This window comes from Anolis sagrei, chromosome 4, assembly GCF_037176765.1.
Source record: "Anolis sagrei isolate rAnoSag1 chromosome 4, rAnoSag1.mat, whole genome shotgun sequence".
NCBI lineage: Eukaryota > Metazoa > Chordata > Lepidosauria > Squamata > Dactyloidae > Anolis > Anolis sagrei.
The window spans coordinates 130,356,802-130,384,773 of NC_090024.1; the positions used below are offsets into that span (position 1 = coordinate 130,356,802).

General features: G+C 42.0%; 1 protein-coding gene across 1 annotated transcript; it reads right to left on the reverse strand.

The window, feature by feature from the left end:
* Window positions 1-259: 259 nt before the first annotated feature.
* Window positions 260-27,617, reverse strand: OLFML2B (olfactomedin like 2B). The gene is made up of 8 exons (XM_060774375.2): window positions 27,397-27,617; window positions 20,570-20,833; window positions 10,904-11,011; window positions 8,902-9,078; window positions 7,686-7,914; window positions 5,962-6,567; window positions 4,120-4,296; window positions 260-1,205 (listed from the first exon to the last, which is right to left on the reverse strand). The coding sequence occupies exons 1-8, from the start codon at window positions 27,529-27,531 to the stop codon at window positions 607-609; spliced, it is 2,295 nt and encodes a 764-aa protein (XP_060630358.2). The 5' UTR covers window positions 27,532-27,617; the 3' UTR covers window positions 260-606.
* Window positions 27,618-27,972: the final 355 nt, after the last annotated feature.

Below are 27,972 nucleotides of genomic sequence, written 5' to 3' on the forward strand. Positions count from 1 at the left end.
TACAAGTTGAATAGGTTGGGTGAGAGTATACAACCCTGCCGTACGCCTTTCCCAATCTTGAACCAGTATACAAAATCCACAAAGTATAATTGTGATATTTCCGCTACAGTTCCATTGCTTCATCCAGATAAAATTATATTTATAGCGGAGGGCATACAAAATACAAAAATAGTCGACTCACGGTGTTTTCCCCATTAAGAAAGGTAGATAGAGACAATAATGACATGCAAAACAGAAGCAAATGGAAGCAGACCTGTAGTTTTGCTGAGTTTTAACATGGTGTTTTATTATAAAGATTGTAACTTTGTGGGGTTATCCAAAACTAAGTCCTGTATAAAAACAACATGGCAAGGGGGCGGTTTTATTCATTTCTGCTAAGTCTGAACTTAGCAGTTGCTAAAGAAGAAATATTTCCATTGTCTCATAAAAGGCAAAATATCCACTATAAAAACAAAAGCAAGTTATGTCCAAAATAAAAGGGTTGACTTTAGTAGATGGATTGATCTACAATCCATTTTTAAAAGGTAAAGCATAACAACCACATTTACTCTGTTTTGTACAATAAAAATATATTTTCAAAGGTGCGAGTAGCTCTTTAAAATCACCTCAATAAGCAAAGATGACATTGTAGGTAACCTGATGGCCATTGTCCCAGGCGTAAAGGAGCCGATCTTTGGGATTATAGTCTATCTGAGTGGTATAGGAATATTTGTTTTCAAAGAGCAGGTGTGGAATGATCTGGGTGTTAGTGTGCGTGTCAAACGCATAGGAGATATTGGCATTCTTTCTATTGTAGCTGTCAACAGCATAGAGAACCCCACAGATGACAAAAGAGTTGCCGTAAAAGTTCTTGCGCAGGCCTGTCCGCCACGTGGTCTCTTTACGTATGCTCAGATCATTGGCATTGAGTTTGCTGAGGACTACTACCTCCTGGCTGAACCCTTCATAATTAATGGCCGGGTAAATGATCCACAGGCCATTCTCATCCACAGCAAAGTCCACGTCAGAATGGCCACGCCACCGCCATGGCGTCTCATCGTAGGCTACGTCATGCAACATGGCCCAAGCAGCCACGAAGCGTTGCTTTAGGTCATACTTGAGAAGGTTGCGCGTGAAGGCCCGATTGTAGTAGAGAGAGCCATTAAAGACTGCATGACCTGTACCCATCCAGCTATAGGGTAACTTATACGAGTTACTCCATCGACCTGTAAAGCAGATACAAGAAGATCAGGTGAACAGCAAACTTGAGCCTACCTAAATCTTTCTGTTTTGATCTAGATCAGAATTGTTTGTACCAGGGGTCCTCAAACTTTTAAAGAAGAGGGCTGGACTACAGTTTGAAAAAACAAATTCCGATGCAAACTATTAATAGTACAAAATAAAAGAAAAACCATGAAAAAATACAATATTTAAAATGAAGAACAATTTTAACCAACATAAATTTATCAGTATTTCAATAGAAAGTGTGGGCCACCTTTTGGCGGATGAGATAGTCAAGTTAAATGGTATTGGGTTGCTATGAGTTTTCCGGGCTATATGGCCATGTTTTCCGGGCTAATGTTCCAGAAGCATTCTTTTCTGACGTTTGCCCACATCTATGGCAGGCATCCACAGAGGTAGTGAGGCCAGTTGCAAATTAGACAGTTGGGGTTTATATATCTGTGGAATATTCAGGGTGGGAGAAATTAGGATTGTTGTTGATGTGTGCTTAATAATAATAATAATTATTATTATTATAATTATTATTATTATACGATACGACACGATATGAGGATTTAAAGATCGAACTGCAAAGACTGTGGCACAAGCCAGTAAAGGTGGTCCCAGAGGTGATTGGCACACTGGGTGCAGTGCCTAAAGACCTTGGCCTGCACTTAAAACACAATCGGCGCTGACAAAATTCCCATCTGTCAGCTGCAGAAGGCCACCTTACTGGGATCTGCACGCATTATTTGCCAATACATCACACAGTCCTAGACACTTGGGAAGTGTCTGATGTGTAATCCAATTCAACAGCCAGCAGTGTCTGCTGTGGACACATCCTGTTGTGTTTCAAATAACAACAACTACTACTACTCCTTTTTTTTTAATATCCTGCCTCCATCTCCCCGGAGGGACTCGGGGTGGCTTACATGGGGACAAGCCCGATTGAACATGGTTAAAATATAACATATTAAAATATCTAAATATCAACATAAAACAAAAAAGCAACAACATTATAACAAAATATGAGAACAAAACACCAAACCAATAACCAATGAGCTCTACGATAATTGTCAGTCTCTGGACACAGGTGGACAGACTGGTGCAAAAACAATTGTGAGAATAGGACTGATGAATAAAGTGCATAGGATATATGGCAGCAATAGAGATATACTATTACAACTTTAGGTATAGACCAATAGTATGAGTGACAAGATTTTGGGTCCTAGTTGGGGTGAAGCTTTGGGAGGATTGTCTGGTCAAAAGCACAGAGGAACATCAATGTCTTTAGATCTTTGCGGAAGGTGGACAGGGTGGGTGCTTCCTGGGGAGGAAGGTTCAAAGCCAGAGGGCCACCACCAAGAAGGCCCTCTCTATCGTCCCCACCAACCGTGCCTGTAACGGGGATCAGAGTGAGAGAAAACCTCCCCAGAAGATCTTAGAGACCGTGTCGGTTCGTAAAGGAAGATGTGGTCACGAAGATAGGTGGGTTCCAAACTGTTTAGGGCTTCATAGATAACCTGCACCTTGAATTGGGACCGGAAACTTATCAGCAGCCAGTGGAGCTGTTTGAACAGGGGGGTTGACTGCTCCTTTTGAAGTCATTTCAGACTTAGGGTGACTCTAAGTCTCAAGTTTAGGGCAGGAGACCGGTAAATGACCTTGGAGGGCCACATCCAGCCCACAAGCCTTATCGTGGGGACTCCTGGTCTATACTAATTGGAAAGTTCTCTCTGGAGTTTTACAATCTTGATGCGATATTGCTTGGGAAGTGTGCATGGAAATCCCACAAACAGAATCTGGAACCATCCAACCCAAGTTGTATTATTAAACAGGAGCACAATATCAGCCCAACTGTGTCTTCAAGTGAGACAGGAAGTTAGGATGAGCCCTGAAACTGAGCAGGAAGGCAAACAAACAAATATTAATTTCGGCCGAAGGATTTGCCAAGCCTCAGCACTAGTTTCAGTACAACCTACTCACAACACTGATCAGGATAGATATTTAAGTATCAGGATGTTATAGAACTTCAGTTACCCAAATAGTGATACATTGAGAATAAGCAATAATTATGCAAACATTGTAATCATTATCTGAGGTCTATGGGACCAGCACAGATTGTAGTCAGGCCTTGTTTGATATTTAAGAGGATGTGGTGCCTGGGTGTAGCATTGTATGTAGCCATAATGTCTGGTTGTTGGCCCTACGTACATAAAATTGCAGTTACAGTATTTCTAGTATACCATAAAACAATGTAGGCCATGGGGAGGTGTCAGCTATTGTCAAAATCAACAAAGGACAAATCTTTAATTTTTATTTCATGCCAACAATCTTTACTCGAATCTGGTAGGACATGAATTTGACTCTCCCAAATTCTCCACAGACTTTCATTTTGAATATCCGCTCATTAATCTTTGAATATTCCAAAAATAGCAAAACCTACACAAAATGTGTAACTGAGTATAATACTTGACACTTGGCAGTATCTTACTAAAACGTATTAAAGGTTGACTGATGACAAATAATTACATTTATTATAATGCTTATTAAGTTTCATTTTTAATGATGGTCAATATTAGAACAGTTAGAAAATGACTTTAGAACGAAAGTGCTCAAAATTGGATAAAATTACACATTCAGATTTTTCATTCAAATTTGAGATTTTTTGCCATATTTCAAGTACTTAAGTTGTGGAAGTCCCATTTAAGAGTGTGGTCTGAATGTTAAATAAAAAAACATTCCAGGCCCCTTTAAAACACTCCGCTCTACATGATTAGATCCTCGAGCCTCTCTTAAGTTGCCATGTTGCTGGTCCTCCTAACCCCAAAACATAGCCCCTTCTGAAATCCTTGCAGAATCCCCACGACCACCTCATGTTTTCTTTACATTTCAGACAAGGTCTGGCACAGGACACACCTTGTTTGAAGTTATCCAGATTTCGGAACTCCACCAGAGTGTTGCCATAGTAATAGTTGGTGACATAGATCCGCTCATCCTTGGCAACTGGATCCTTCATCCAAGCACCTTCATTCCGCCCATAGGTATTCTGGATCATTGGTCCTGAGATGGTAGATAAAGTGTCCTTGCACTGGCCTGTAAAGAAAGCAGAATGGCAAAAAAGCGCTACCCAAAGTAAACCCTCAGCAATCTTTACAAATATCCCATTAAAAAACTGGTTCTGCCATTGCTAAAGCTGAGGTGTGATATTGCCAGGTAGCCAAAGGGTTAAAAGGTAGTGAACCACTTCTCTTCAAAGCTTCCTGGAATTGTGATCATCTTGTTTACCATTGAAAAACATCCGTGTTCTGTTGTTTCACCCTTGGACCCATCAAAGTTGCTTACCCCTAGATATCCTTACTTATGCAGACCAATTTTCCTCTATGTAAAGTATTCCATGCTTTAAACCAGTGGTTCCCAACCTGTGGTCCATGGACTATCACTGGTCCACAAGAACTAAAATATGGTCCGCAGCCTCACCATTACTACACAGAGAGCAATTGGTCTCGCAAAACTCTCTTATAGTGCTGAGGCTTATTAAATATGGTTTTCTGTGGGCGAGCAGATGGCGACTACTGGATGGCATACGTTCTGTATCAGAAACTAGAGCTGACGTGGTCTATCCAATGCAATTTTCTGAATCAGCGCCCCAAATAACCAAACCAAAACTAAAGTTGACCAAAAACTGATTTGTAACCCTTTTAGTACTGATGTTGAAGAGTGGTCCCTGGTCAAGACGGTCCCTGGTCAAAAACAGGTTGGGAACCACTGCTTTAAATCATCTGAATAATTTGTTGAACACAGAAATACATTTTTTTTCAGCTATCTAAAATACTTTCCTTTGAAATTCATAAACAATACATTTTTGCATTCCTAGGGATTTTCCTAAATAACCATTTACTCCATTTGGGGCAATGTCCCCATTTCCTTTCCATGCTGACAAGTACTTGATTAGCCAAGTTTGGTTTTAAAAGAATGGATATTAAGAGCTCCTGAAAATCTTTAAGTTAGTCTGCCAAATGCAACCAGGCAAGTGCTATGCTGGTTTCTACAGCTGACATTGATTGTAGTTTCTTCTCTCTCTCTCTCAAGTACCTGGAAAGAAGGGGGGGGGCAGGTCCATAGCCAGGATTTTGATTTGGGGGGGGGTGAGTTTAATTTGCGGAGGGCTGAGTTTGGTTCAGGGGGCCTGTGGTGTTTCAAATATTATCACATAGCAAGGGGCTGCTATTCAGATAGATTCTTCCTAAACAAAATGGCTTCTAGTTACTCTTGGTAATTTCCTAATTGCTCTTCCCAGACCAGAAATATCCACAATAGCAGAATGGGCTTTACTACACCAGGCTGTAAGCACAGTACCACATCTGTTATAGGACATCCCCTGCTGCCCTCATAAACATCTCTGGCTTTTCATTGCCCATCTTTAAACCACAATCATTCCATATTGGGAAGAGATTCAGCAAATAAGTTGTCATTATTATATGACAATATATGTATCAGAAAGCAAAAGTGGCTTACTGATTGGAGTGCTAGACTATAATTCTGGGGACCGGAGTTCAAATTGCTACTAGTAATGAAATCGCAGTAACAGAGGCAAATCCCCTCCAAACTAATCTTGCTAAGAAAAATTAAACCCGAAGGTACCCAGCAACAAATATTCATAGAGATTGGAGCTGAAAGGCTTTTCTCCCCATCATAACAATGCTGCTGTGGAATGTTATGATTGAAAACTTATAAACAGGAAGAAGGAAATGAGCTCACCAATGCTATTTCTTACGTCTTCTTCATCCAGGCCCTCCTTGGGTGTGGCCGCGAGGCTAGGGCTGGGAGAGTTCATGGCTTTAGCCACAGCAGCCACTGTGCGAGGCTCAGCTGTTGTCTCTATTTGGAAATCTGTTATGGCCGCTATGGGACTTGGTGGCTTTGTAGTAGGAACATTTTGGGTTGCTGTCATTATGGGAGCTTGTGTGATATCGACAGCCACTCTTTTCAAAGTCCGTCTGGCACTGCCACTCTTTGACCAAGTTATTGAGGAAGCTTCAGCAGCTGTTGTGGTTTCCGAAGGTACTGAGATGCCTTCAGTGGTAGAAAGAACCAATGAGGTAGGTGCTAGCATTGGCTCAGCAGAGGGAGTCATGACGGCAGGGGGTAGTGGAGTTTCAGGTACAAGGGTAGTGGTGTCAGGGGCATCATTCTCAAGTGGTACAGTGGTCGCAGCATGTCCCTTTGTGTGCTCATTACTCTGGCGTTTTATGGGGTCTTCTGTGGGTGGTTGCTTCCTGGTGGAAATACTCGACAGGTAGTTATGTTGCAAAAGCTGGTCCTCAATCAGCAAGTCAATTGCATCACCACTGAAAGCTTCATCTTCTATATAAATAAAAATGTAATGTTCGTTTGCGGGGTTAACATAATTCAAAAACCACTGGAGGAAATGACACGAAATTTGGACACAACAGTCCAAACAGACCAATGAGTGTCCATCACTCATAACCCCCTCCCCAAAAAAGTGGAAAGGACTTAAAACCCCCCAAAAGATAAATGACATACAGAAAAAAGGGAAGGAAGGGGGAAGGAAAGGGGAAGGAAGGAAGGAAGGAAGGAAGGAAGGAAGGAAGGAAGCAGAGCGAAAGAAGGGAGGGAGGGAGGGAGGGAGGGAGGGAGGAAAGAAGGAAGGAAGGAAGGAAGGAAGGAAGGAAGGAAGGAAGGAAGGAGGTAGAGAAGGAAGAAAGGAGAAAAGGAGGAAAAGAAGAGGGATGGAAAGAAATGGGTAGAAAAAGAAGGAAGGAGAGAAGGAAAGAAAAAAAGGAAAGGAAGGAAAGAGAGAGCAAAGGAAGAAGAGAAAGAAAGAGGGAGGGAAGGAAAGACAAAAGGAAGGATGGAAGCAAAAAGCAAAGGAAGGAAGGAAAGAGGCAGAGAAGGAAGGAAGGAGAGAAGGAAAGAAGAAAAGGGAAGGAGGGAAAGAAGGAGAAAGAGGGAGGGAAGGTTGGCCACAGCAATGTGTGGCGGGTACTGCTAGTAATAATAATAATAATAATAATTATTATTATTATTATTATTATTATTATTATTACTAGTAATAATAGTCTGTAATAAAAAAGTTGTAAGAGAGGGGTTTACATTGTGTGAGGGAGAGAGGATATCTAACTGGGCGCCCTTACACAGGGGCTCTGTTTACTTTACATTCTCTGGCATGGCCCATCTGACATGCTTTTCAAAATAATCTGCTTATTTTTGCATTTCACTTTCATACCGTAAGCATCTTCAACCCATTGCTTCCTTGTCCTGGCTATGCCCTGGTGATACCCTCAAAAGCCTTGGCCATAGTCTTTTACTGTACGCACAAAAAAATGAATCAATCTTCAGCAGTCTAACTGAATACTGAGTTACCCACAGAATTCCTTGGAGGCAGGGAATGTGAATAATATAGCATCTGGAAAAAGTGCCCATGGGAAATGTAATCTTTATAGGCTGAAATTGCAACTCACGTTCCTCTAGTTCATTTTCTGTCTCAGCGTCTTTGGCATTATAGTAAGTGATTCCTCGGATGATAGTCGGCTGAGATGAAGGTTGATTCCTCACATTAGGTTTTTTTGACAAAGTGGACTTTGGATTCATTTCCTTTGGATGGGCTGGGGGCATGTAGTGCAAGGATTCTGTTGAGATTCTCTGTGGAGATGCCAATTTATCATGTAGGTAAACTTCTTCATATTTTCCCTTGAAAAGATTAAAAATGTGTTAAATTATTGCCAGAAGTCTCCTCAAGACAAAAAACAGCCCTATTGGACCCTTTAATTATAATTCAGAATCTTATCTTCAGCAGTGGTAAAAGAGAAGCAAAACAGCAAGCGATTAAGGCATTTTCCCTTTAAGGCTTCCAGGATCCATCTCACAAAAATATGGATTCTATGAGGAGGCCATTTGTTGGGATGATCTATGGGCAACTAAATTGTCTCCTTCTCCTTCATAATGATAACTCCTTTTAAGTGAGTTCTGCATTGTCTGACATCACGTTTACAATAAAAACATCTAGTACCACCTGGCAAGAGTCAGTGATTGAAGAGTAATGCAGAGTGAAATTTTCTGCACTGAAAATTGATCAAAACCACAAAGCAAAAATGCAAAACAAATGAAATAATATTATTTTATTAGACCAGATGTTGTTTTGATTATTGCGTACAATTCTAAACTACTCATGTATAAATTGAGGGCAGGTTTGAGAGGGCAAAGCTATAGATTTTGATACAACTCACTGATAAATTGAGAACTTAAAGGAAGCACTGAGCCCTTCTAATCCTTCTGATGTAACATTGCCACTGGTGTTTTGGAAAGCCTGGGTGGGAAAACGATTCCTAGATAGTTTGTTCCAAAGTCTGACATAAACTCTCCATCTCCTACTTGGCCTACATTTATTTTTTGCTGCTTGCTGTCACACACAGCTTTCAGCCTTCCCACAGCTGCTTCCCAACTTTTCGGACTAATGTTTAGCGGCAGAAACAGATACTTACATTGACTCTGGGATAAGTCAACCAATGTTTTTGGGGTCAATTTTTTAAATTATACAGGTGTTTCAAAGGTTCACCTTCTCTGGATTTAAACTAGTAGCAAATAGTATCTGGTTCTGTCAATATCCCAGAATTTTATCCACAGGATTTTGATTGATGGTGAGAGTTTCGAGTTCTCTGGGCCGTGGGCAGGGCTCACCTCGGTCAGGGTGTAGGCTGCAGCAGCGTCTCTCTGCAGCGAACTCTGGATATCACCAAGGTTGTTGGAGCTGCTGATGGAAGAATTGGTCTTGTCTTTAACATGTATCTCTTGCAAACTTTCCTCTGCATTTTGCCTTTTGCTTTTATAATCCTTAGTGAGGTTTCTAGACACTTCCTGGAAAGTGCAGAGGGAAAGGGAGAACTCAAAACATAAGTGATGCATGATGAATACATTTGGTGTTACAACATAGCCTAATAAAGGAAGAAAGCAGATGAGAACCAATGACTGCAGACAGCCTGCTTTTCCTCCAGTCCCAACACACAGAGCCTTCAACCTTTGGAAGTTAGTTCTGTGAAACAACAGAGACATAGGGGAGGACTCAGCTACAGTCATCACCCAGCCTGAGGAATAAAGGCTGTTGGGAGGGTGTGTGTCCACATCCACGTAGACATAGGTATCCCACATCAACACGTTTTAAAAATAATTTGTGAACAGAACCTGCTTTGAGCCTTTTGATATTTTTGGACAATAACATGTGGAATTCCCCAACCAGCATAACCCATGTTGACACAGGCATTCTGGAAGTGTTAATCTAAAAATAACTTTCCTAAGGTTTGGATGAGGGCAAAACTCAACTTGCGGAAATGTTAGTGGTTAAACTATGGCTGCTTTAGAGAAATATGCTAAGTACTTCCCATGACTCTTAGGCCAATCTGTGCCAAATGCCTCTCCCATATCTAACAGCTACGACCAGGAAAGGTTATGGAGAGGCAGTCGAACAGCAGAGCTCTCCTGATATCAAAAACTCACCCTAAACTAGCTCGCACTCAACCACAAGGGGGCAAATTAAATTTTAAAATACTGTTTTTATGTGATGCTACAACAATTACCCGTATTAACTTGAGTCTAATGTGTCATCGAATCTAATGCGCAACTCAGTTTTCAAAACCCTGAAACCAAAAAAAGTATTTGCTGATGAATATAATGTACAGCAGCAAAAGTTGCGCTCTATGTAATACACGCATTACAGTTGCTGCCTGCTTAGAATTCCTTCTTTAAAAACAATTTTGTTGGGATACCAAAGCTTTCAGCAATTGAAAAGAAACCTTGGGATGCATCTATGCTGTAGAATGAATCCACTTTAACTGCCTTGGTTCAGTGCTATGGAATCATGGGGGCTGTACTTTTATCAGGCCTTGAGTGTTAGATTGGAGTAAATATAGTATTTTGTATTATAGAGCTGCTAATGAGGTAATTAACCACAATATAATAGACAGAAATGCAATTACTGTACCTTTTCTTGATATTTTTGTTAGCAAAAAACACTGTAATAAAGGTGGAAGAGTCTCTATATTGAGATTCTATCAACTGTAAACTAAGTTTTAACGTTCTGCTTTGAAGGGAGAGTCAAGTACATGTTTTAATTCTGCCACTGAAACCTGTGGAATTAGAAGTGCTTGACATCGTTATTAATCTTTCACACACCAGGCATGTTTCCCATTGCTTCACAGTTTGGTTTTTAGCATGAAAAGGTATGTCACCCCCCCCCCCCCAACCATCTGGGGCTCACTATTGTTCCACTTTAACGGCCAGGCTTCTATCCTATAGAATTCTAAGGTTTGTAATTTGATCAGTCATCAAAGTGTTTGGGCTGAGAATTAGATATGCCCTTCACAAAACTGCTGATCTCATGATTCCATAGGGAAAAATCATTGCAATTGAAGTGGAATATCAGAACATAACTGAGAACCCATGAGGTGACAGTTGAGTGTTGGGCTTGGATGCTAGCAGACAAGGTTCAAATTCCCACTCAGCTAAAGAAATCTACTGCATATCCTATGGAAAGTCACACTTTGTCTGCCTCAGAAGAAAGCAATGGTAAACTCCAGCTGGCAAGTACTGTTTCTCCTGAGAAGGAAGAAGGGACCTGGTTACTTTTTGCATGTCAGTAGCAGGGAGAGGACCAAGACCACCCTGGAATAGTTGAAATCCATCTTACCTCTTCCAGTTTTTCGACTCGACCCAACAACTTTGTTGTGACAGTGTGCAGTTTGAGCAAGTCTAAGCCATAGAAAGCACCTTCCAGCATCTCAATGACTGCTGCCAGCTACAAAACATAGAGTGATGAAACAGTCAAATCTTCTGTTGTCTCCTTCAGACCTGATTACATGACATTTGCACAGTTTGAACACCCTTTCAAACAAACCCAGCAAAGAATTCAGCTGTGAGGCTCAGAGGTAAAAAACCAACTCCCTTGCATGACTGCTGTGAAGACAAGCATTTTGAGGGACGGGGTGATCAGCAGCCCCGGCCTTATTTACTAATCTAGGCCACAATTCCCTACACACCCACAAGCCTGTGAAAAGAAATGTACTGGGACTGTTACATTGCAATCTAAAGGAAGTATGTCAAAACAGTTAAGGCCGACTAGCTCCTCTCGGGTAACTTGAGAACAGCCCGTCGCCCCCCAAAAACAGGTGCCTTCATTGAAAGACAAAACACCAATACAACAAGATGAGGCACGAGGGATAGTAAAGAGCTGCTCTAGCAGCCAAGACTGGAATTTCAGCAAGACCTAAATAATGTTTTAACAAATGCAATTTCTCTGTTGGCTCAAAGATTATCCACTAGGATAGAAAAAAATAGAAAAAAAGTCTTGAATCAGTGACAAATGAATCACTTGACCAGGGCTGAACGCATCAACAAAAGGCTGAGGGTCTGTCTCCAAAAGCTTGCCACTCAGTTCAAGGAAAAGTATCTGATTTTGAAAATCAAAGCTGCTCCCGTAACACAAAATTATCAAGGTCCACCCTTTAAAAAGCAAGAATGGAATTGGATACAACTGGGAATTCCCATTAAAGCCAATTCTAAATCACAATGGAAAATTCCTTCCTCCAAGGGAACCAAGATCCAGCAGTGGAGAATGGTACGCTGAATGAGGTTAAGGTCCATGAATCAAAATGGGAGCATCTGAATATTGATTCTGATGGGGAATATCCATATTGGCACGTTGTGAAGAGTAAAAATAGAAATCTCCCTCTACACTTCTTCTAAATAGAGATTACAACTTTGACATGAGAGATTTATGAGAGATTTTTTATGTTTTTTATGTTTTACAATGCCTATCAACATTTTGTTTTATTCTGTAATATAAGGAATGAACTTATTCCTCAGTAAAAGTAATAGTAGTTCAATAAACTTTATGAGAAGAACTGAACCTCCCCAAGGGTGGGGAAAAAACTATTGGAAGCCCATACTATGGCTAGAAAATTTTATATTGGCATGAACCCTGGAAAAGCCACATTTTGCAAAAATAAGATAATTTTTAGAAATAGTAATTTAAACAGCATTGAATATCAGGCTATATAAAAAGGAGAAAGAAGAGGGGGGAAAGAAGAAATCATATGCTAAGTAAATCAAGAACTATAGATGATATATTGCTTTGAATTGTGCTCAGCGCTAGAACGTCCTGGATGGCCTAGTTCTTTGTTTTTCCAGATTGAGTAATACAGCCAAGCATGTCGATATAATCCTCTCCAGGGAACCTAGCAAATTAACCCTCTGGAATACAATCCAGTTCCTAGATGACAAGGAATATGACTCAACTGTCAGCCATCCATTGGAAACACTGCAGAAGGCCACAAGGCGCCATGGAGATGTGAGGTCCTTTGGAGGAAGCTTGAGCCTGATGTTTCTCATACACACAAGGAGAGTACATGAATCACAACTGTGGATGAAAAGCTATGACAAATCTGAATAAAGAGAAGCAACCTCACAACAGAACTGCACCATACATCAAGGCCAGTACGGCCTACATTTGGATCAATTGCAGGAGAGGTCTCCAAAATTTTAATCTTTGTCCTAAATGGCTTTTACTGGAGATTACTGGAATTCTCTGACTCAAAAGAACAGGAAGTAACAGGCAGGCAACCCACCCAAAAAAAGGAGTCATTTCTAATTCACCACTTGAAAAATACTCGGTAAATAAGGGAAGATCTATTAACTAGGCTTTTCTAGTTATGGTCAATTATATATCCCATCCCCACCAGTCAGCATCACAAAGATTTGTGTTTGCTGGCTGATGAAGGAGAATTTTGATCTGACACAACTGTATGGAGACAATGCCATAAAAGGTCTTGGGAAAACTATTAGAGTTGTCGTCAGAAGAAAAAAACACTCTCAAGGGGGAAAACAGAGAGAGCACTCTAATCTCACCATGGATTTCCCACACTATGCACAAGAAAATAATGGCAATACTGAGAATTGGGATTGCGTTCACACAGAATCACAGCTCTTTTCATATCATTTTAGTTACATGTGCAATAACACATTAGGGAAGCCAAAGTGGAGTAGCGATCTGCATACTGGAATCCAACTTTGGAGATCAGGGTTCAAATGTTTGCTTGGCCATGTAGTTCATTGTAACTGAATAATAAGGACAGCTATGACCTAGAGCAGTGGTTCACAACCTGTAGTCGTGGACCACCCGTGGTCTGCAAGAACTAAAATATGGTCCACGGCCTCACTGTTACTACACCGTTGCAACAAGAGCGACTGGTCTCGCAAAACCCTCTTATAGTGCCAAGATTTATTAAATATGGTTTTTTGTGGGTGAGCAAATGGCAACTACTGAATGGCATATATTCTGTATCAGAAACTAGAGCCGATGTGGTCTATCCAATGCAATTTTCTGAATCAGCACCCCAAATAACCAAACCAAATCGAAAGTTGACCAAAATCTGATTCATAGCCCTTTTGGTACTAATGTTGGAGTGGTCCCTGGTCAATTGGCCCATGGTCAAGTGCTCCCTGGTTAAAAAAAAAGTTGGGAACTACTGACCTAGAGCATATGCACCTTACAAGGTTCTGAAAGTAAATTAGCATAGAGTTTTAGCCTTGCGGCTATATTGATTCAGTACTGGTAAGATAGGTGTATGCGTTTTTATCGAAAAAATAAATTTTCTGCTGGAACACTGCACACACAACAGATGTTTTGGTGTTGCTGCATTTTGCATTCCCTATACACTTTGAAGCACTAGTTATCTATCATTCCACTCCCTAAACAGTTTTCTACACCCCTGTGGCAGGCCACCTACCAGGTTCAGAGGGAGACGTCAGCATGGTTGTAATGTTTACCTGAAAGAGCAAACTTCCAAGGAAACAACTACCAGATTGTTGAAGGCTTTCATAGCTGGAATCACTGGGTTGTTGTAGGTTTTTCAGGCTATACGGCCATGTTCTAGAAGCATTCTCTCTTGACGTTTCGCCTACATCTATGGCAAGCATCCTCAGAGGTTGAGAGGTTGTGACCTCACAACCTCTGTGGATGCTTGCCATAGATGCAAGTGAAACGTTAGGAAAGAATGCTTCTAGAACATGGCCGTATAGCCTGAAAAACCTACAACAACCCAACTACCATATTTCTTCAATTCCAAGACACCATTGATTTCAGTATCGCCAATAGTAAAAAAAACCTATACACACACACTCCGTTTTAGAAATGTTTATATGGGGAAAACTTGTGTTTTAGAATAAAAGGAATAGAATATATAAAAAGAGAGAAAATCAATATTAAGGGGAGGAAACAGGAAAAAAAAATAAAGTTTCTTGCTATAACAAAACATTCTCCCTTAAGAAAAAAGAAACATGATTTTGCCAAACACACTCGGATTGCAAAGAAGCTGAAAATTATTTTAAAGGTTACAAAGAGGCCTGGTGGGATTTGTAAGAATTTGCCAGTTTACTAAATGAAATTTGACAGGAATTGAAGGCGGGTTCTCTTACACATCCAACACGAGCTTCGTGTCACCTGGTGTTCTGAGAACAAAGGAACTGCTGCTGGACAGACTGTTCACTGGATTATAGTTTATTTGAGTGAGTCCAGGCTGGGCTCAAGTTTCAAGTCGTCTGGAACAATGATGCAAAGAAAACTGTAACAACCGTCTCCATTTACATTTTTGGTTTCCCAAAGTCTCGTAAAGCAGAAAAGAAGACAATTACCAGAATTACACAAAAGCATGGGCTTCCCACATTTTAGACTTGGCACTGTGAAGCAGCTATGTTTTGTTCCGTGGAAAGGAAATGTGCAAGTGGATGTGGATCGTCCAGAGAAACAGGGAAGTTTGTCCCATAATGGTGGCTCCAGACTGGAGGCAGTAGGCACAGGGAAGTCAATGGTACCTCTGCAATCGCTCCTCCGTGGCCACAGATCTCCAAATAAAAAGATGCATAAGATCCATTCTGAGGGATTGCAATACTTGCAAGGACTCCTACAAGGTAAAACATTTGAGAAGGGCTGTCCAAGAGGCAACATGTGGTTGGCCCCCGTTGCCAACAGCAAATTGGAAAGGCAACCGGTCTGATGCAGGAGGGGCAAACAGGTTAACAACCAGTTGATAGGAGTCAACAAAATGACAAATAAGGGGTTGGACTGGATGGCCCATGAGGTCTCTTCCAACTCAAGGATTCTATGATTCTATGACTGATTATGCAAAGCAAGGTGAGAAAGAAACACTTTGAAACATGGCTTTTTATAAAGCATGTTGGTAATATTCAAAGACCAACTACTGTATCCTCATTCAGATTTCACTTCAGATGGGAATTTAATACACCTAGAATGCAATTTTTCGGGCACATTCTTCTCTGGCTCCTCCACTCACAATAGAGATCTATACACTGACCACCATGAATTCAGCTTCCCTTAGCAGTTAATTCAAAATTTTCAGTATTGTACAATTCTGTTACAAACAAAGGATGGGCACCACAAGTTGTGCTTTGCCAAAGATGAGTCTCTTTTTATTTTGTTAGTTCTACATTCACACCAAACAAACCAATTCAAAACTGTTTCAGAGTCATTAATAAATAATTGTGTTGTGCTTTCTGAATGCTCAATGTTCCACACAATTATTTTGGTACACAACTCTGGAAGATAGTCTGTAAACACCTGTGACTTGGTGAGGGGAGGGGAGATTGGTTAAATTATTATTACTATTATTACTATTATTATTTATATATTTTTTCTCTAAAGAGGCTCAAAGCAGTGAATAAATTCAATCAAAATTTCAGAAAAAAAGAATTCTGGGAGATAGATCATAATTATTCTCATCTCTTATAGCAGGCAACTGAGTAATATTAAGGCCACACAATAATTTGCCTCAAAAGAGCCATCTAGTGAGCCCATTAAAGAGATAAGATTGAAATTAGAATAAAGGCCAGTGAGATGTTGGACCAGGGTCAAAAACTATTACCAAGTCCTCAACTAAGATGTGAAGCGAACTGGATGATCTCTTTCGATCTAACCTGGCCCACAGTATTGCTTTGTAGCCAAAAATTGGAAGAGACTACACTGAGCTCCTTGTAGAAAAGGCAAGATAACATGTCAAAAATAAAAATAATAACTTGACTTCAATGGAGTCAAATAGCAAAAGTTCCCTCTCACTTTGGCTCATGTTGAAGAAAAGCAATTCACAGAGGACAAAATGTTTGGGGACTTCAAAATTGGCGGAAAATTCCTTTTAGGTATGAAAGGAAAAAAGGATTATCCACAAAAGCCATTATTTGTTTCAGTGGTCCATGAACCAAGCCAGGAGAAGCAGCCACAGAAAAGGCAAGCTCAGGTTGCCATCTTCATCTCTCTCTGAAAATATTATTATTATTATTATTATTATTATTATTATTATTATTATTATTATTTCTATCCCATCTTTTCTCCCTAGAAAGAGATCCAAAGCAGCTAATGTTAGAAACCATACAATATATAATTTAAAACCTAAAAAACATACAAACATGAACATAGGATTAAACATTGAAACTATTAAAAAATAAACAGTTAAAACTATTTAAAACCAGTCCACATACCACATTCAGAGCAGCTTTCTGACTGGATAAGCTCCAAGAAATTTACCCTTCCACTGACATAACAAATCAACGTAAAAGAAGACTATTGGGAACCCATCGATTTAAGGCAAGTTTTGTTTTATTTCTCAAAATATATGTTTAAATTTGACTAGAAGATTTATGAATATGTTAATTAGCTAACAACTACTTCATTTTGTCAAAAAATGAAGGAGGTTGTTGTCTTGCTTTGAAAATGATCAATCCAGGAGCTTCTCTTACTGATGATGATACAACCCTTCTTAACAACCCAAAAGCTAAGACAGAATAAATGCTGAAGGCTAAAGACTTTAACCAAAAGAGAAAAATAACAACTCATATTGCAATGCAGAGATAAAAACCAAGCCATTCCAACAAGCAACTATGTAATTTATGTTCTCTGCTAGACTTAGAAGACTTTAATTAGCCCCTTGCAGTTTGCTTAGGAAGAACACCAAAAGATGTCACAACTACAGGTTTTGCAAATATAACTGAATGTAAACAAGAGCTTTCTCAAACTGAAATCAGAATCAAACAGGACTTTAAAGATATAATAATAGAATCCAGGGATATATTAACTATCACAAAACAAATAACTAAACCCTGGTTTGTAGCAAATTAATTAGATTGTGGATTTATTCCACACCTTCTTGAAAGACATGGGGTAAACCCACTACTTCCGATGTCTGGGCTGCAGTCCAGACACCATTCCCACAGCTTTCCCATTAGTCCAGAAAACTGTGGGAATACCCCCTCCCCCACAGCCCCCAAACCCCTTTGAAAAGTAAGGAAAACTTACCTGCCCTCCAGTAAAATCGCTCCCCCCCTCGCTCTCCTGACATGTCATTTCTATGCACCGGGAGAGCTCCAGCTACAGCCAAATGGAGGTTGGGTAAGTTTTCTTTACTTTTTAAAGGGGTTTGGGGGTTTTGGGGAAGGGTGGTAGGACCTCCAGATGTTCTGAGTGTGTGTAGATAGGCCCCCACGAACATCTGCATTTTTAAACGCAAATGGTTCTGGGATAAAGGCCTGTCTGGAAGCACCCACAGCAAGATATACAGAAACATGTTGAATACAGTAAGATCCATTTTAAAATAAAATAGAAATTGGTGAATGTTGGGATGATGTATAAAAGATAAAATTACAGGAATATAATTTTAGTCAAAACATTGTATAACATTACTCATGGGTATGTATTAATTTCAAATATATATATTTCTATAAGTAGCAGAAGTTGGGACAACTCAGAGAACATAATATTTTTATAGATGACTTGGTTTGAGGGGGGAGAAGTTGGTTGTGTCTTTAAATTGTTTATTTTTTAATAAAGGGAGGGGGACAAGAAGTGGGGGAAAGCTATGGGAAGGGGAAATTGGGGGATTCTTTTTGGATTATTATACTTGTTTTATTCAAATGCATTTGGGATTTTTTGTTTATTATCTTTAATTTGTTGGATTTAAGTTGCCACCAGTTTTCAGAATTTCACCTTTACTACTAAGGTCATCTAATTATCTCCTTACATTCATCCCTTTTTTCCCTTCTCTCATTCCTCCCCTCTCAGCTGGCTTGTTTACCCAAAATTTTCCCTTACTCAAAGTTGGGGGGGGGGGGAAGCAGCAGCAAAAGAAGCAAAAGGAGTGGGGGAGGAGAGGTGGTGCTGCCAACTTCTGGCTCTGGTTTCCCTCATCATTGGCTTCTACCTGCCCACTGCTAACAGGTTGGCAACCTATCCTATGAAACGAGCATGCAATTCAAGGAAAAAAGGTTCTCTAACCCTACTCTAGAGCTATATTTAAAAATACTCCCTGAGGCTCACACATTTCTGTTTTTCAAATTAGTGCTATAAAACCCAGATCTGCTAAATGACGACATCTAGCAAAGATTTCCCCACGGCCCTTTACTTTTATGGCTGGTTCAACCCAGTCAGGACAAATTCCTGGCTGGAGTGCCCCCTTATGCATCTGCTCTCCTCATATTTGCTGCACATACAGAACTGCCCCCTCCACATGCCCTGGGACTGCTGCACTCAGCACCAAGTGTCCTCTCCTACAAATACCTTCAGATAGCAACGCTAGTGGGCCTAAGGACCCAATTCAGTATCATGTAGCTTCTAAGGCCCCTTCCACACAGATTAATAAAATCCCACATTATCTGCTTTGAACTGGAATATACGACAGTGTAGACTCAGATTAGAGAGATGGGCCAAAACTAACAAAATGAAGTTCAACAGGGACAAATGCAAGATACTCCACTTAGGCAGAAAAAACGAAATGCAAAGATACAGAATGGGGGACAATGCCTGGCTCGAGAGCAGTACGTGTGAAAAAGATCTTGGAGTACTCGTGGACAGCAAATTAAACATGAGCCAACAATGTCATGTGGCAGCAAAAAAAGCCAATGGGATTTTGGCTTGCATCAACAGGAGTCTAGTGTCTAGGTCCAGGGAAGTCATGCTACCCTTCTATTCCGCCTTGGTTAGACCACACCTGGAATATTGTCTCCAATTCTGGGCACCACAATTTAAGAGAGATATTGACAAGCTGGAATGTGTCCAGAGGAGGGCGACTAAAATGATCAAGGGTCTGGAAAACAAGCCCTATGAGGAGTGGCTTAAAGAGCTGGGCATGTTTAGCCTGAAGAAGGCTGAGAGGAGATATGATAGCCATGTATAAATATGTGAGAGGAAGTCACAGGGAGGAGGGAGCAAGCTTGTTTTCTGCTGCCCTGGAGACTAGGACACGGAACAATGGCTTCAAACTACAAGAGAGGAGATTCCATCTGAACATGTGGAAGAACTTCCTGACTGTGAGAGCCATTCAGCAGTGGAACTCTCTGCCTCGGAGTGTGGTGGGGCCTCCTTCTTTGGAAGCTTTTAAACAGAGGCTGGATGGCCATCTGTCGGGGGTGCTTTGAATGCAATATTCCTGCTTCTTGGCAGGGAGTTGGTTGGATGGCCCATGAGGTCTCTTCCAACTCTATGATTCTATGAACCCAGTTCAAAGCAGATATTGTGGGATTTTCTGCCTTGATATTCTGGGTTAGATGGCTGTGTGGGAGGGCCCTAGCTTTCCTCTGCCTCAGAAGGTGAGAGCAATCTGGACACTGATGTCATCACTGGCATCAGTAAATTATGGGACTAAGGGATTCCTGGAGTGGTAGTCAAAACATGATTCCTTACAAGTTCCACTTTAAAAAAAATACACAGAAAATAACTAAGCCCAAGAGTATTTCTTGCCTGTTAGCAGCCAAACTACAAGAAAAAAGTGGCTTTCTGGCCAACCTTATATTATTTCCTCTGAAATGTCATCTTTTGCAAAACCAATAAAATGTTAGGGGAGGGCTGTAGTGTTGGGACCATCTCAAGGAAACATCCTCTTCAAGTCTTCTTGCAGCATAGATATTCCCTGGAAAAGGTTACTTTTTGGACTATAAATTCTGGAATACCTTTTCTAAAAAGGTAATGAATGAGGTTCCCCAGGAAGGATTCAAAAGCTAAGTCTGGGCATGCTGTATGGATACATGAGCACTCTTTTTGCCTCTTGTCTTTTCCCCCATTCAGCAAGATGGTGCATTTGTAAACACTATGATGACCTAAGGTCTCCCCACCTTCCTCCTCAAATGAAAATAAAACCAGTAAAATTTTGTTGTTGTTATGGATGTGATTCCCTAGTAAACATAGCCAATGGTGAGGAATGCCATTCAGTAACATCCAGAGGGCTACATAATTCCCATCCCAGATTTTAAAAGTGGGAAGCAGAGGGGGGGGGGGGAGGAAACGCCCAAAGGCAAATACCTTGAAGTCCTTGCTGTCTGCTTCTTGCAGTTTCTTCAACCGGAAGTCTCCTTCACAAGGATTCAAAGCAGATGGTGGAGCCACACATGAACATTTGCACTCTGGTCCAGATGTTATTGTTTCCACCACGTAAAAATCTTCTGGTTTTGAAGCTCCTTCATTCAGCCTCTGGCAGGCGCCTCTGCTCAGGGGCCTCACCACACACTTGCACTGACAGTTTGGGCCTTCAGATACCGCCTTCACCTTGTCATAGTCACCCAGCAACTGGTTCAGGGAAAGGGGAAAAATATAAATTGGTCAATCTGTGTGAAAGTGGTCGTCGTCCCCCCCCATCACCACTCCCGGCTTTGTATTTGCTTATGTGGAGTGCTTGGGAGAGGCACAGACATTCTGAAATTATGAAGACATAAGTCACTGGTTTATAATGTTGCTTACTCTTCACATTTTCTATGCCTTGAGTATCTGGGAAAGTTAGTTCTTCCACTGTCCAGACTTCCCAAACCAAACTAGTTAGCTTCCCCTGAAAAAATGTTGCCTCTGTAAAGGGTTTGGGAAAGTTAAGAGTACAATGATCAAACCACTCATTCCAGAATGATCTCATTTAAACCGGGGCCAAATGGGTAGTTTCCCTACACAAGCACTATTGATATGAACAGGAGTTGCACAGGGATCTTTGCATCTCCCAATTACTTCAGCGTGGCTTATATAAGAGAACTTCCCAGTGCAGATGGGCTAAAACAGATAAAACCAGATACAACATCATTTTATGAGAAATGCAGCCATAGTAACATCTTTGAAAAAAAAGTCAGTGCCTCAAAGGAGCAAAGTCAATCCCTCAACAAACTTTCCTGGCAGTCCACAAGGCATTTATGTCTCCCCTTTGAAGAACAAGACAAGACCTTTGCTTGAGTTTGGAAACACAGCACCACATCCTGTTAGCCAAAGTCGCTTTCTAACAACTGTAAATGCAATCCAGAGAATTTCCTTTAGAGGGATACAGAGAGAGCAGACGTAAAACCGGAGAACAAAAACAGACTGAGTATATCTTTTTCTTGTTGTGCAGTATATGTAGAACTTTTTAGTGGTGGGGCACCAGTGGAAAGATGATGATGATGATGATGATGATGATTATTATTATTATTATTATTATTATTATTATTATTTATACCCTGCCACCATCTCCCCAAAGGGGACTCGGGGCGGCTAACATGAGGCCAAGCCCAAAAATAATACAGCAAAATAAGATACAAAACAACAGAAAATTAAACACAACAAAATACATAATGTAACAAAATAAAATAAACAGTGCAAAATAATAAAAATCAAACACAAAGGGCAGGCCAGATGTGCAAGATTTTTTTTTTTTTGTCGCAACTTGAGAAACTGCAAGTCGCTTCTGGTGTGAGAGAATTCACCTGGATGATTTTGATGTTTTTATCATCCTTGTGGGAGGCTTCTTTTAAAGGCTGCTAGGGTAGGGGCTTGCCTAATCTCACCAGGTAATTAGTTCCAGAGTTGGGGGGCCACAGCGGAGAAGGCTCTCTCCCTCATTCCCACAAGTCGTGCCTGTGATAGAGGAAGGGGCGAAAGGAGGGCCTCTCCAGAAGATCGAAGAGATCGTGCAGGTTTATTGTAGGAGATGTAGGGAGGTCCCAAACCATTCAGGGCTTTATAGGTGATGACCTGCACCTTGAATTGGGACCAGAAGATGAACGGCAGATGCATCTTGAGACCACCACTTAGCAACACATTTGTGGCCAAGATTTAAAGATAAACATTTTGCCTATCTAGCTTTATTTGAGAAGGCAATATACAGATTTTTTTTCATGTCAGGAGCGACTTGAGAAACTTGCAAGTCGCTTCTGGTGTGAGAGAATTAGCCGTCTGTAAGGACATTGCCCAGGGGATGCCCGGATGTTTCATGTTTTACCATCCTTGTGGGAAGCTTCTCTCATGTGAGAGCTGGAGCTAACAGAGGGAGCTCATCCATGCTCTCCCCAGATTCAAACTTCCAACCTGTCAGTCTTCAGTCCTGTCGGCACATGGGTTTAACCTACTGTGCCACCAGGGGCACCTTACACCAAAATAAAAGGGAACAACAAATTGATAAACAGAAATTGTAGACCAGTGTAGAACTGTCAAACATGTCAATCAGTATCACCAAGTATGTTTCTTTTAACAATTAAGATATTTGCAGTGTTTGTAGAAATTTATTTACATTTGTCCAAACTATAGTCTGGTCCCCCAACACTCTGAGGGACTGTGAACATGTCCTCTGAGGACCCCTGATCCAAACACATATGTAAATCATGCCTTAAGACATCTCCCGAACATCACCTAATGGCTGTTTTAGACATTTATGGGAATCTGTTGTGCAGTATTTACAGTGGGCTCAGATGAAGATGCTTCAGATGTACTGCATAAGAAGGAAGATCAGCCCCCTTAGCAAGCCTTGCCAATTCTGCTATCAGTAAATGCTTTGTTTTTATACTTATTTTATATATATCTGAGATCACATAAACATTTCTCGGGCCAAAGAGGGTCGCAGGTGGAAAAGTTTAAGACGCTCTGGCCTAGGACACCGAGTGGCCAGGATCTGAAACCTCACTCAGCTATGGAACTGGTAGACATTAATTATTATAGTTTTAATTGGTTTTCATATGGATTTTTACTATGTGATATTAAATGTTTTTAATTGCTATGTATGTATGTTTATGGCATCTAATTGTTGCCAATCTCTACGCCGTCCTGAGTTGCCTTCAGACTGAAAAGAGTGGGGTAAAAATGCCATAAACAAAAAATCAATAAACTGTACAGCCTTGGACCAGTCGCACTCTCTCATGATATGGTGTCAGTGAAAATCCATATAATGCAGTTCAAACTGCATTCTTTGGCAGTGTAGATCCAGCCTAAGCTTCAGAGGAAAGTACGGGCAACCCACCCCGAACAAATCCTGCCAGGAAAACCTTGTGATAGGTTTGCCTTAAGTAAGAAATAACAAGAAAGCATACAACAATAACAAAGGTACTACCACAACATATGCTTTGGTTGTAATTAGGGGTTGTCCATTGAGACATAACATTGGAATGGCCTTCCTTTTGGTGCAATTAAACTGAGTCACAGCCGGACTGATAGTTACAATGGCGGGTAGGTAGCTGGGATATACTATAAAAGAAAGTCCAGAAAAATAACATTTCTAAACTCTGGGTTTTACCACTTTTATTGTGTAGTTGGGGCAGCGCTAGGCAAACAAGAAAGAGTACTCTGAAACAGTTTATGTTATACACACACACACACACACACACACATATATATATATATATATATAATACACATATATACATACACTGGAGCCCCTGGTGGCGCAGTGGGTTAAATCCCTGTGCCGGCAGGACTGAAGACCGGCAGGTCATCGGTTCGAATCCAGGGAGAGTGCAGATGAGCTCCCTCTATCAGCTCCAGCTCCTCATGCGGGGACACAAGAGAAGTCTCCCACAAGGATGATAAAACATCAAAACATCCAGGTGTCCCCTGGGCAACGTCCTTGCAGACGGGCAATTCTCTCACACCAGAAGCGACTTGCAGGTTCTCAAGTTGCTCCTGGCACGACCAATATATATATATATATATATATATATATATCACCAAAAATGTTGGACCGCACATTTTGGTTACTCTTGCTCAGTTTTTCATGCCTTCTGCTTAATATCCACGCTATGCACAACTGTTCCTGCAGCTTCCTTCAGACAACACAATTCATAATATTTCAGATTTGTGTATATTAAACCACATAATTCTCAAAAAGACAGTTTCTTTAAACCCATAACCAAATTTAGCTTCTCTGAACCTAAGCCATTTCTGTCATTCCGTTCTGTTTACAAGATTGTGGGATCTAAACTTAATTACTGCTTTAGCAATAGCAGCTGATATAAAATATATCCAACTTGCTTCCTTTGTATCATCACACTTTTGCTATTTCATCAATCCAGCATTAAGTATGAGCAGGTTTTCATCTGACAAACAGAAACAGTCTTATTTGTAAGGACACTGACCCAAACAGTGTGGATTTATTAAGCTGTGGAGTAAATTAATGTGGAAAGAGACTTCCCTCTAAGTAGCAATAATTGGTTTCATTAAGAATCAGAGGTACCCCCAACCCACTGGGCAGTCCCCCCTCTAAAATGGACTATTCTTCTCTATCTAGCACCCCCTTTTGGCCTCTGCCGGGATAATGGAATAGTAAACTGCCAACTATAGAAAATTTTGCCAGCTGGAAGGTTAGCACTTCAAGCAGTGGATTGGGGTAAGCTCCTGCCGTCAGCCCTCGCTTCTGCTTACCTATAGCAGTTCAAAAACAGCAATGTGAATAGATAAATAAGTACCGCTTTGATGGGAAGACATGCCGCCAATTTGATCAGGAAGGCATCCACAAACAATAGGCTTCATGGAGCACGTCTCCATGGCTGAGTCAAGCACAGCCTCCAGATGCCAAAGATGAAAAGGAGGGAAGCCTTGCCTCTGTCCATGTATAACAACACTGAATGTTTGCCATTTATGTATTCTGTAATCCACATTATCTGAGTTATCAGATAACCCAATTCAAAGCAGATATTGTGGGAATCTCTGCCTTGATATTCTGGTATATAGGGCTGTGTGGAAGGGCCCCTAGTACACTAGTAGTTCCCAACCTTTGGTCTTCCAGGTGTTTTTGACTTTGGCTCCCACAATTCCTAACAGCTGGATAGCTGGCTGGGATTTCTGGGAGTTGGAGTCCAAAACCCCTGGAGGATCAAAGTGGGGCACCACTATAAGAAATCATCTCAGGGCCCTTTTACACTAATCCAGATCAGGGGTCCTCAAACTAAGGCCCAAGTGCTGGATATGGCCCTCCAAGGTCATTTATCCGGCCCTCACTCATCAACCTAATCATAGAATTATAGAGTTGGAAGAGACCTCATGGGCCATCCAGTCCAACCCCCTGCCAAGAAGCAGAAAAATGCATTTAAAGCACCCCCAACAGATGACCATCCAGCCTCTGTTTAAAAGCTTCCAAAGAAGGAGCCTCTACCACGCTCCAGGGACAGAGAGTTCCACTACTGAACAGCTCTCACAGTCAGGAAGTTCTTCCTAATGTTCAGGTGGGATCTCCTTTCTTGAAGCCATTTTTCCGTGTCCTAGTCTCCAGGGAAGCAGAAAACAAGCTTGCTCCCTGTGACTTCCTCTCACATATTTATACATGGCTATCATGACTCCTCTCAGCAGAGGCAGCCCTAGGTAATTTTCAATGGTAAGCAAACAGTATTTTGGTGCCCCTCCCCCAACCAATCACTGATATATATTTTCTGTTCGTCATGGGAGTTCTGTGTGCCATATTTGGTTCAATTCCATCATTGGTGTTCAGAATGCTCTTTGATTGTAGGTGAACTATACATCCCAGTAACTACAACTCACATATGTCAAGGTCTATTTTCCCCCAAGAGCGCCTCAAGAGCGCCCTTGGGCAAAATCAACTATACTGCAAATGCTTACTTTGCGTAATGAGTTGAGCCGCCCCGCCTCTCAGCCTTCTCTTCTTCAGGCTAAACATGCCCAACTCTTTAAGCCACTCCTCATAGGGCTTGTTCTCCAGACCCTTGATCATTTTAGTCTCCCTTCTCTGGACACATTCCAGCTTGTCAATATCTCTCTGAAATTGTGGTGCCAACCTTTGGCCCTCCTGGTGTTTTCGACTTTAGCTCCCACAATTCCTATTTATTATTTATTTATTTCACAGTTTTCTATACCGAGCTTCTCAACCTCATTGAGGGACTCAGCCCGGTTTCCAGCCATAAAAACATATACACTCATTAAAATATCATATATCACAAATTACAAAACAACTTTAAAAACACTATATATAAAACTACAGTGGTCAGTCGTCCTATTAAGATGGATCTACCTCAACTTCCATCCAGGGTCCTATGGTGTTGTCTCATTCATCGAAGGCCTGACTCCACAGCCACGTCTTCACCCGTTTCCTAAATGTTAGGATGGATGGGGCGGTTCTGGCCTCCAGAGGGAGCGAGTTCCAGAGTCGCGGGGCCACCACCGAGAAGGCCCTGTCCCTCGTCCCCACCAGGCGCGCTTGCGAGGCCGGTGGGACCGAGAGCAGGGCCTCTCCAGATGATCTTAATAATCTTGATGGTTCGTAGGGGAGAATACGTTCGGAGAGGTAAACAGGGCCGGAGTCATTTAGGGTTTTATAGGTCAACACCAGCACTTTGAATTGTGCTCCGAAGCTAATTGGCAGCCTAACAGCTGGATTGCTGGCTGGGATTTCTGAGAGTTGAAATCCAAAACGCCTGGAGGACCAAAGGTTGGGCACCACTATAAGAGACCATCTCAGGGGCCTTCTACACTGCCATATAATCCAGATTATCAAAGCAGAAGTGGGTTATCTGAGTCCACACTGCCATATAATCCAGTTCAATGCGGATTCTCTACAGCTGTGTGGAAGGTCCCCCCAGACAATGCCAATGTGGTGGGATTCCCACTCAATTGCAAGAGAGCCACGTGACCAAGCCTTGATTGTGGCCTGCTCCTTTTGCTCCTAAACTCTAAGCGTGCCTAGGGCTGCTGTCCATCCAGAAGTCCTGTGTTGTCTCCTGCTGCCACCTTCCTGTGTCACGTGACCTCCCAGCCTGGGCGCGTTCCCTCAAAAGCGAGGATCCCACGGGGGCCGGCGGAGGGCAGCAGGGAGGAGAGAGGCTTGCTCTCCGCCTCAGAGAAAGCCTGAAGGAGAAGAACAAGTGCCGGGTCCTATTGGCGTGAGGAGCAGCCTCGCCTACCTGGGAGAGGATGTTCTCCTGGTTGTCCGCCTCGTCCTGGAGGCCCTGCAGAGAGGTCGCCCAACAGAGGCTCAGCAGCAGCAGCGGCAGCAGCGAAGGGGAGGGCAGCCCCCCCGCCGTGGGCGCGCGCGCCATGAAGGGCGAGCGGGCAGCGAGCGCGAGGCGCCTCTTTCCCGTCCCGCTCGGCCAGGCTCCACGTCGAGGAGGGAGGGGGAGGGGAGGGGGAGAAGGGGAGGGGCCTCGGCGAAGGGAGGGAGGGAGGGGAGAGGTCTCGCGCACCCGCGCTCCCGCCCGCACGCGCCCCCTGGGAGCCTCTTCCAGCAGAGCTCGTGCTCAGGCTCTGGCTTCCAACTCGCCCATCTCTTCTCCTCTTCTCCTCCCCTCAAGGTCATCTGCACACATAGAATCCTAGAGTTGGAAGAGACCTCATGGGCCATCCAACCAACCCCCTGCCAAGAAGCAGGAAAAATTGCCTTCCAAGCACCCCCGACAGATGGCCATCCAGCCTCTGTTTAAAAGCCTCCAAAGAAGGAGCCTCCACCACACTCCGGGGCAGAGAGTTCCACTGCTGAACAG